At 38.2% G+C, this 11,373-nt stretch overlaps 1 protein-coding gene across 1 annotated transcript; it reads right to left on the bottom strand.

Annotated features, from left to right (window-relative positions):
* Window positions 1–5,106: 5,106 nt before the first annotated feature.
* On the bottom strand, window positions 5,107–6,060 carry LOC121435600 (olfactory receptor-like protein OLF3). The gene has a single exon (XM_041635056.1). The coding sequence runs from the start codon at window positions 6,058–6,060 to the stop codon at window positions 5,107–5,109; it is 954 nt and encodes a 317-aa protein (XP_041490990.1).
* Window positions 6,061–11,373: the final 5,313 nt, after the last annotated feature.

The raw sequence follows: 11,373 nt of genomic DNA, 5'->3' as shown, positions 1-11,373 counted from the left end.
CTAGCTGTATTCTAAATACTTATTCTTAACCCCACAAGTAATTAGAGCTCTCCCACCTCATCAAAGAAGTTTCTTTTTGCAACAGATAGAGGTCATTTCAGATGTACACAACTGGTCAAATCTAGAGAATAAGAGTGGAGTTCCGAACCCCAACTGACACATTTGCATGCAAACTCTTCACCTAAGACTCTGAGAACATCATGAAAGAGAGGGCAGAAAGACTGTAAAAGCCAGAGGACCAGGTGCATGCTATGAGACAGTGTCTTCAAGACATGATGGGGATACTACACCCACAAAACGTCAACAATATGGCTGTGTAAACATCACTCACATAATGACAACACCAATTGATAGAACAGTACAGATGGGGAAATTTCACAAGGTCTAATCCATAGAAGAAGAGCTGCAGGCTTTTGAGAAAGAATTAGTCTTCCTCAGAGATGAGCCCTGTGATCAATTATCCAATCCCAAGTAGCCAGCCAAAAACATATACAAATATGAGTAGCATGGAATAGGCTCAGCAAGTTGTACACACACACACACACACACACACACACACACACACACGTATTTATATATGTATATATCTATGTCACAAAATAATTAAATAAAGAGAAATCATAAGATTGAAAGGGAGAGATGGGGACACAGGAGATGGTGGGGAAGCAGGAATGGTGAAAAGGATACAAATATAGTCCTCATGTTTGAAATTCTCAAAAGAAAAAGTTATATGATTAACTAAGGCTCAAAGAATTTGTTCCATCTCAACAACCATGAATTTCATTCATTCTTCTGTTCCTGAATTAATGAGAAGCTGGCCACAATAATGTAAATGGAGGCTGCTCATTCATTTGCCAGCCGCTCAGACCCAAATAATCACACAAAACGATATTAATTACAACTTTGGTCAATAGCTTAGGCATATTTCTAGCTAACTCTTACATGTCACAATAACCCATTTCTATTAATCTGTGTATTGCCAAGAGGATGGTAAGGTTCTGGCTGGCAGCTGGCATTTTTCTCCTTCAGCAGCTACATGATGTTTATCTGACTCTGCCTGCTTTCTCTCTATATCTCTGTTCAGATTTCCCGCCTGGCTTTACTCTACCAAGCCACTGGTTGGAACAGCTTATTTAATAAACAATGGTAATAACACATATTCATAGCATACACAGGGAAATTCTATATCATTTCCCATTCTCTGTCTAAATAAAAGGGAAGGTTAACTTTAACATAGTAAAATTACATATAACAAAAGAGGTATCAAATAAGAACTACAGTTACTTAGCTTAGTTATATTAGCTAAGAAAAACTATAATTATAACTATCTATTCTTCAACTCCATTAAAGATCCCAGAAGTATATAATATTACATAAGTTGACAGGAAGTACATTGTAAGCAACTTCCAAAACTCTAAATTTGACAGAAACATCTCAGTGCCTGGATAGTTACCCAAAGTTATTCTGTAACAATGGGGTAACCATCTTCAACCTACAGGCCCATAGTATCCATCAGACCTTTCCAAAAAGCAGGGAATATGAAAGAGTGTTTCACCTATATTGACAGTTTGTCAGTTACTTTTTTCTGTATCGTACGAAATGTCTGACAGATTCTTTCATGAAGCAGGAGCCCTGAAGGACTGTCTCACCTTTAGGCAAGTTCAGCAATCATTTTTCTGTGGGTCCTGCATGTTCAGTTCATACAGCATACAATCAAGCAGTCCAGGCAAGAGCAGTTTCTTGCCCTAATAGCTAGCCTTGTCACATTGAAGGCAAATTCCATAACTAGTTTCTTCAATGCCCATCATCCTCTCTGATGTAGTACCTGTTCTGAGCCTTAAGAATCCTTCTTATATACTTTATGCTTCTTACTTTCCATACACTCTTAGTTCCTTTTCCCTCATTTCTGCTTTGCTATTACTTTATCATGCTATTGAATGCTATGAAATTAGAAATATTATCTCCTCGGGGGACAGCCTCAGACTGTAAATGGCTTCATTGGCCATTTGCTTCCTTAGTGATGCAGGAAGATGTTTTAGCGTCTCACCAGCTTTAAGTAACAGCATTTGTGAACATTTCAAACATGTTGCTTAGCCCAGGAATACTACCTTACCAGTAAAAGCTGTGACTGGATGACTAACTTATTGATCTTTGCATTCCTGTTCCAGTGGGTTTAAAGATAAACTTTAACATGTTATGCCAGGACCAGAGTCATAGCAAGTGCAGCACTGAGAAGAATTCATACATGGGTATATGTATGAATATATATATATATTTCCACAGGCTAAGCAATGTAATAATTGCAGTAGTGCTCAGAAAGAAGAGATAGAGCACCGTGGGTCTCTTGATAGAGGATTGTTGCCATCCAAGGTCTTCTGCTTTGTAGGGAGCATTGGACATCCTGAATGAACAAAATTCTTAGTGAACGTGTATTTTTGACAAGGGCACAGTAATGTCAATGAGATTAAAGGCCTTGGGCCCTGTGGAACCCACAGAAATGGATCCATTCCTCCTTGACTAGAGATGAGAGAATTCAAACCTATTCTTGCTCCTTCAAGGTTATACAACAGGCTGTTTTGACCTAATGTGTAGCTGCAGGATGTGTTGCCTAGTCAAAAAGATATGTTGACCTAGAGTGTGGCTACTTAATGTTTGGAGATATGTGGAGGAGGAAATTACTTTGTTTTTTCTTTGTATCATGTCAAGGAAGTATTTTGCCTTCTCCCCCTTTTTGGATTGGGGTATATAAGAACTTTGAATAATAGACTTGGGGCAGGTCACAATATTCACTGAGTGCCCTCTTTATTCTGTTATCTCTTACCTATTTCATTTCTCAATCCACACTCCCCTCCTCTAGAATTTATGGATCTGTCAGACAAGACCCACGTAAATCATCAAAACCATTTCCCTACATGAGTCAGACTCAAGAAGAATGGCAAATCTCTTGCACTAGAGTAAGAGTGTTTATGGACAATTTATCACTGTGTGTGTAAACTGACAACTACTGCTTCCTCCCCTACCCTGATGTTTATCAATTGAGACTGCTAATCTACTGAGATCTCCTCTGGAGAGTAGCACTCCCCCATCTTGTGTTGTGCCTAATAAACAAGCTGAGGATGCAGGCTGCAGGTGGTACAGACCACAACCTGGTCTTAGCTTTCCTGTCCATCTGTTTGTGGGTCAGTCCTTTATTCCTTGCTTTGAAGCCCCTCGCTATGTTTCCAGGCCCCAATTCTCATGGTTCACAGTTGTTACTTCCAGAAAATAAAAAGACTGACTCCAATAAAGCTTCTGAGTATAACAAGTGATACAGAATCTGAAGAGTGTTTTTAAACTCTACTCCCTCAGTATGCCATTAAAAAAAAACAGAGGCTAAACAGGAAATCGAACTGAGAGTGAGAGTGCTTTTGAAAAATAATCCCAGTGCTAAGAAAGGGGAATTAGGAGAAAGAATATAATTTAAATATAATTTAAAGTATTTTTCAGAGACATAGTAAGCTATTGCCCTACCTCTGACTTACTGAGATTTTTGCTTGAACAATAATTTTTGCATACATTGTGCTTTTTAAAAGAAAAACCCCAAGAGTTCGAGGCCAGCCTGGTCTACAAGAGCTAGTTCCAGGACAGGCTCCAAAGAACCATGGTCCTGTAAAACCTAAAAAAAAAAAAAAAAAAAAAAAAAAAAAAAAAAAAAAAGACAAACCCCAAGTGACAGTTCATGATTAGTAATTCTTAGATTTACTTTTAGTTTAAAGTGCCCAAGTTTTTTGAAAAATACTTAATGACTTTTATTATAATACCATCTCATCTTTTCAATGAAGCAACAATACTTTCTCACCTTCCACTGGGGATGCCTTTCACACGCACCTAAGGGCTGCCATCTCATGAAACTTAACTCAGCCAAGGGTTTATCCATTGAGAAAATTTCATCTTATAAACAAAAAGAAAAATATGTAACTATAACAGATAAAATTTTGCTGTGATAATCTGTCAGTATGTAACCAATGCCCTCAGTATTTCTGCTTCCTAGGAAATAAAAGTTGAAATGACCTTCACATAAAGGTTTCAAAAATGGAGGGAGGAGCTCTTTGTGAATAAAGATGTCATGGAATGATTGGCCAAGAAAAGTCACAAACATGTGTCCAAGGGAAACAGCCACATCTTACTGTGTCTTAATCTGTGGTAGTGAAATGCAGGTAGTATGTATGTATTCTCTTTCTTTGAATATGGCAAAGGACAAACAAATATTGTCATTGATATCTTATACATTATGTCATATTTTTTGTTATTTATACTTTTACATTTAGAGAAAGAAAGGCCTTGTCAATTTCTTAGCAATTAGTCCAATCCAATCTTTTACATTGACACCTTTTATATATGTGACAAATTCTCTTTGGAATTAGTTGAATGTGGTCTATTAATATTTTAATGTTTTGTTGGTCAGTTGTATCCTTATATGTGAAAACCTTTGATTAACTCCCTTTAAGGGTTAGGTAAGAGCCTCAGTTTACCTTTCTGCAGTGGAGTGCATTAACTGAATGTTAATGTTGAATGTAGATGACTGTACTCAGAAACATCTTAAAAGCTTTAACAAACGTTTCTTCCAAATGGTGACGGCCTCTGATTACTTAGATCATGCATTATTTGAATCAACCAACATGGAAATGCATTTCTGGTACCCTGGATACACCACAATCTTCTCTGAAAGGCATTGACACACACACACACACACACACACACACACACACACGCATGTACAGGATACTTTGTGTACAAGGTAGGTTTAAAGAAAAGGATCATGACTTCAACAATGCAACAAATTGAAACGGTTAGTGGTTTCTTTTTTCTTTTTAATTGTCATATCATAAAAATTGAGACTGATAAATGGTGTTATCTCTGTGACAGCGGTGCTTAGCTCCACTGTCCACTCTGCTGACACAGAAATACACCCACACCACACATCCCAGCACAGCCACTGAGCCTCCTGCATAACATCACCAGTCATGATGCAGCAGATCTACCTTTGTTTCCATGGCAATGACTGTCATATCTGAGTTGGGAGCAGAATAGAGGTAAAGCCTTTTTTCCAGAGATGCTCATGATTCCTCAGGTTTTCAGTTTTGATGAGAATCCAGAGAACTGTCCCAGTAGTTTCTGCCAAGCCCCCTTCACCTCCTTATTCCTCAGACTGTAAATCATGGGGTTCAGCATGGGTGTCAAAATTGCATAAAACAGAGAAATCAACTTCTCCTGAAGGACAGAGGGGCTGGAGCGAGGCTGGATGTAGGTGAAAATGGCCATGCCATAGCACAGGGCAACCACAGCGAGGTGGGAGGCACAAGTGTGGAAGGATTTCCTTCTTCCCTCTTTCGACTGGATCTTTAGGATGGTGGAGATGATTTGGATGTAGGACAGGAGAACCAGGCAGAATGGGGTCATCAGGAGGATGATGCTCGATACCATAATAGCAACTTCATTGGTAGACGTATCCACACAGGCCAGCCTCACCACAGCAAGGAGCTCACAGGATATATGATCGATATACACATTAGTGCACATGGGCAGCTGAAAGGTGATAGCAGTCTGCATGACTGAATTGATGGAACCACTGACCCAAGATGCAAGAGCCATCCTACTACACAGTCCTGCATGCATAATGGCAGAGTATCTCAGCGGATTGCACACTGCCACATAGCGGTCATAGGCCATCATCGCCAGTAGCACAAATTCAATCCCTCCTAAGCCCAGAGAAAAAAATAACTGTGCTGCGCAGCTCAGAAATGGAATTGCTTTGTGTGTGGCAAGAAAATGAGCCAGCAGCTGAGGGACTATGCTTGTGGCATAGGACACATCCACAAGCGACAGATTGGTCAGAAAGAAATACATGGGAGTGTGGAGTCTGCTGTCCAGTCTGATCAGAAGAACGATGAGGAAGTTCCCCAGCACTGTCACCAGGTACATCAGCAAGAACAGGACAAAGAGGGAAACTTGAGTGTCCCAGTTACTGGACAGGCCAAGGAGGATGAATTCATGCGTCCATGTCTGGTTGTCTGTTCCCATTGAAAAATGTCAGTCTGCAGTGAAAGCCAAACAGATGCTCATCAGCACAGAAAGAATGCTTTTGATTTACTTGTGTAATATACCCATATGTCATCAGTTGGGCCAATGGTCTCTTTTGAAAGCCTTCAATCTTTTCACCCTTTATTTAACTTGGGGAAGGGAATGTGGTTTTCTTTTCACCCTTATAATGTGTTGTTTTTGAGAATCTATCCTCAAGATGCACTCAAGAGATGGGTCAGGATGTGGTTTCCAACACCTACATGGTAGCTCACAACCATCTGTATTTCCTGATCCTGGGGCTCAAAAACCTTCCAACATCTGCAGGCACCAGACATGATGATCTTATGGTGTCCTTATATGCTTGTATCCAAAACACTCACACAGAAACCAAATTTAAAAATTTCCTAAAAACAGATATCCTATATTTTGTATCCTGCTCCCAAGAAAACAAGAATGTAGATGATTAGAGGATCTAAAAAAAAAAAGCAAATATTTAAGTCTTCACCACCCAGACAAGAATAAAATACGGATTTTCCTGTGAGCTTACTTGAATAGACATTCCCACATTACTTTTGCTGGGCAGGAGCCTTTTCAGTAACCTATTATGTCATAATATGAATGCTAACCAGAAATGTGTTACATTGAACTTTTTTAATTGGTTCATTATGGCTGTGTGCCTGGCTATTCACTAACATTCCCTTTATCAGTGCCAAGGAGAAGAGTCTGAGGACAGGAAAAGAGAAGCGTGGTCAGAGGAAGATCTCTGAGCTGGAGGGCAAAGTCGCCACTGTCTGATAACCAGTTCCAGAAATCTGTATGTCATTCCCGACCCAGACAACCTCATGTTTTCCATCTGCTCTCTGATGTCCTCCTCACAACCTGACCTGCTTTTGACAGCTTCTCCTTTGCGGCCCAGTCCTGGTGGTTGCTTTGTAAAACCTCAAGCAGACTGAAAACATCTAACTGATTTTAAAAGACATTCAGTCTAGAATGTAAATTCTAAAAATCTCACAAATCAGTTCATCAGGAACAAATATGTCAACAGGTGAGTGTTGATGATGTAGTAATCTGGGCTGGATGGGGGCATTTTCTCTGTTAATCTTACAGATCACTCAGCACCACCTCTGCCAGAAGCTGGGATTTCAGGGTGAATCTCCCTCCCCATTTCAAACTGCAGAGCAAATAAAGGAAAAGTGCCAGAGCCAAAGTGGAACATTGGCTAGTGAATGGTGCCTGCCGCACTGTCCTGCTGTCTGGAGACATGCAAGCATTCAATTAGTGTGCTCCTTTTGTCTACTTCCAGCTCCACTAATGCCATGTCTCATTATTAATGAGTCTCATAGTCTTTGTATCATTGCAGCTTCTTCTCTCTAAGGCCTGGAGCAAACTGTTTATACATACATACATACATACATACATGTATAGTCTAGGTGTCTGAAGTGGTCACTTGTGAAATAAAGATTGGGAGATGAGCGTGTACAGAGAATTCCTGGACATGCAGGTAGCAGTTATTAGTTATGATAACTCATCTTGATTTCCTGTTCTCCACCTCCTTCAGGATCCTTTCTTTTCTTTCTCATTATCAACCTTGGGTTTCTTTCCTCTGGAGTACAAACTGTCTCCTTCAAACGTCTCCTCATTATAGAAAATATGCATAAATCAAATCTATGTTCAGAAAAAGAATATTTGTTATGTGTGTATGCTACAATTAGCAGTAACTCATGATAGGATCCACTTTCCAGATTCACTTCCTATTACTTAACGCCTAATCCATGCAAAATTCTACTCATTAACTTATACAAATTCAAAACTCATGTTGACAGGTAATCATTAAATCCATAGACTTTTGTTCTATCTTTGTTAGTAATCCTTTATTCTTAAGCAATGACTATTCAACTGTATCCAATGTTCCTCTTGTGCGCAGCTTCCATTCTAATTTCCTCTTCTGTTGGAGGTAGTTTCTTTTAATTCTTTTGCTGGGCGCAAATGAGGATTTTGTTCTCAGAGCTTGTACTTTATTCTTTTCAGTTATTTCTTGGGAGACCTCTTGATCTTATTATCATTATTATCTAAACTGTGTAGTTCAAGTTCAATTAACTCTGTAAAAATCTTTCAGAGTTTTCCCTAAAATAGATGAAACAACTTAAATGAATATTTTCTAAATCTCTCACCAATGACAACGTTTATCTCCCTACACACTGGATTCCTTCCCAACAGTGTTTTATTTTTGACAATAATGAAAAATTCCTTCCTTTGTCATGTATTACATATCTCTTCAAACCTTCACATATTATCATGACTGTCTCTTATGGAGTACATTTTTTTGATAATATCCTTCACGTAATCTTTACCCAGACAAAAGGCTATATCTTATACTCCAAATTGGTCATTCAAAACACAAATTTACTGACATAGTTTTCATATGCAAACATATCTATACTTTTTAAGTGTTTCTGAAATTAAATTTATCATTGAAAGATTTCTACATAATTCATAATCTGTTCCTATGTTTTTATTTAGTTTGCTAATTTTATGATGCTACACATTGTAGACAGATAATTTTTATTGAAGTAAGTTTCTCACACTTAGATACCTTCTGGATATTTTGCATGATTTTGCTTAATCTACTATAATTGCTATTTATTTCTAAGGGAAATTTTACTGTGGTTTAAAAATAATTAATATACAAATATTCTTTTTATCTTCATTCATTTTTATATATAAAACCTGCATTTGAAAACACAAATGGTAGAAACGTGTTGACTAGATGTTTTCACACAGCTCTAGTTAATAGCATCACTACATTACTTTGTACTCATCTTCCATCAAAATATCGTTGAATTTCTTTCTTTATTTCACTATGAGTAATATGTGAGGGTCCAAATACTGATGTCATGACAAACCATTCCAGTTAGGAAGCCAGAGCTCGGGCTTTACAGCTATAGACAATTTGTAGGTTCTATATATCACCCTAAATTTGTGATTTTTTTCCCATTGACATTTTTATAAAAATAAAGTATAGAATGGAAGAAATAATTGCTCTATTTACTTGTATAAATAAGACAAAAAAGCCAGTGAGTCAAGGCTAAGCCCATAGCTGGCATCAAGAGCACACTGGGGTTGATCAGTGACCATGGTGACCATATCAATTTTACCGAGCTCTCCTCCTCCACAACTCCACATCATGTTTTCTGGTCAGTAGTTATCCAACTGCAGGCATTTCTCCTGTTTTCCAGGCATCCTCCATGCTGCTATGATAAATAACAAAATCCTGTTTTGCAGAAACACAGTATCCACATATTCGCCGTACCTCAAATAACACAGTTTTAGACATTCTTTAATATTAATCAGTGTGCTCAAAACTAAACTATGCAAGCTCATCAAACAGAACAACATGTTGAAATAAGACACCTGTGGTTCACTGACTGAGATATGAGTATCATGAAGAAAGGACTTTCTTTTACTGTGTTTTAAAAATTGTAATAGGAGGTATGATCACTGTGGCCATAATGATGTGGTAAATGATACAGCAAGAAAAGCTTTGCAACTAGGGGCACAGCTTAGGGGTAAAGCTTGTACTTACCATGTGTGGGGCCTTCAGTTTAATCCGTGGCATGAAAAAAGAAAAGAAATAATTCAGGATAAAAAGAATAGGGGAGGAAAAAGACTCTTGAAACATTCTCAGGAAAATGGTCTCCTCTGACATCTATATCACAGCCCTCTTCCCAAGGCTTAGGGAACATCACCGGTGACAGGGAAGAGAAATTCTAAGATCCAGAGGGATGTGAGACCTGAGAGAAAATACTGACTTCTTGATATAAAAGGACCACTGAACTCACAAATTTACAGTAACCAAAGTTCCATAACTCCTGCCCAAGATTACACTAATCAACATGACAGTTGATGGTCACCAGGGGAAGGAGAGTCAGTTTTCTTTAAGAATGTGGCTGCTGGTAGGTGGGTGGGCATGCTCCAGTATGTGGCCCATAGCCATGAGTCTGTAGAAAACAGACATTTTATTTGTCAGGTAAATGAATGTGAAATAATTACCTTTGTTTGGCCCTAGTGAAAATTACCTTTATGTGCCTTTGAGAATTATCTAGTAATTACTCACTGCAGCAATTTTTCAAGAACTAAATGTGTACTCTATGACAAAGAAACAAAGGCCAAAAAATGTTCAAAATGCTTTAGACAAACATCTTCATGGCACAATACAGGCAATGTAGAAATCAAGCATTATTCAATAAATCTTTTTTCATCGAAGTAAATCTATTCACTGATTATATAGAAACTCATATTTTCTGCTAAGATTTAAATCTAGTTCTGAATTATAACAACTCAAATATTTTCCTATCACTAATCCAATCATAAAGTTACTTCCTGTTTTACGTTTATCTTCCCTTTTTCTATTTCCTGCCCTTCTATAATTTCTTTAGTTAGAAGTATCTGCAATCTGAAAAAAGAATGAAAAGTAAGAAATTCATTTATACAATTGTGGAATTTCATGTGAAAACCAGATTAGCAAGGTCGGAGAGCTGACTTGGTGGAAAAAAGCACTGCCTGCTCTTCCAGAGGTCCTGAGTTCAATTCCCAGCAGCCACATGGTGGCTCACCACCTTCTATAATGATATCTGGGGCCCTCTTCCAGTCTGGCCTAAAGACAGAACACTGTATACATCATAAATAAATCTTTAAAAAACAGATTGGCATTTATCTAGATAATATAGGTGAAGTTTGAGTTCAGCTTCTCCTGCTTCCTTGTTCTGGAATTGTCTTCTAACATTTCATCTCTGTGCCACATAATTTTAAGCAATACTCTCCATGTCTCTGCACAAGGGCTCCTTATAAATAACACAACTCCTCCTGCATGAGCATCCTTTCCTCTCCTCTTCTAAAATCAGAGCATTAAGAAAGTCAAGATTTTTAGTACTGTAGCTCTATGATAGAGCTTGATGTCAGGGATGGTGATGCCTCTGGAAGTTCTTCTATTGTACAGGATTATTTTGGCTATCGTGGTTTTGAAGTTGAGCATTGTTCTTTCAAGGCCTGTGAAGAATTGAGTTGGGGTTTTGATGGGGATTGGATTGAATCTATAGATTGCTTTTGGTATGATTGCCAATTTTATTATGTTGATCCTAGTGATCCAAGAGCATGGGAGATCTTTCCATTTTCTTGTAGCTTCTTCAATTTCTTTATTGAAAGACTTAAAGTTTTTGTCGAACAGGTCTTTCACTTCTTTGGTTAGTGTTACCCCAAGATATTTTATGTTATTTGTGGTTACTGTGATGGGTGATGCTTCTCTAATGGCTTGTT

The sequence above is a fragment of the Microtus oregoni genome, unplaced genomic scaffold (assembly GCF_018167655.1).
Source record: "Microtus oregoni isolate MIOR12 unplaced genomic scaffold, Mior012 000046F_ref0000063, whole genome shotgun sequence".
Taxonomy (NCBI): domain Eukaryota; kingdom Metazoa; phylum Chordata; class Mammalia; order Rodentia; family Cricetidae; genus Microtus; species Microtus oregoni.
The sequence above is the reverse complement of the archived record's forward strand: the minus strand, read 5'-3'. Positions and strand labels throughout refer to the sequence as shown.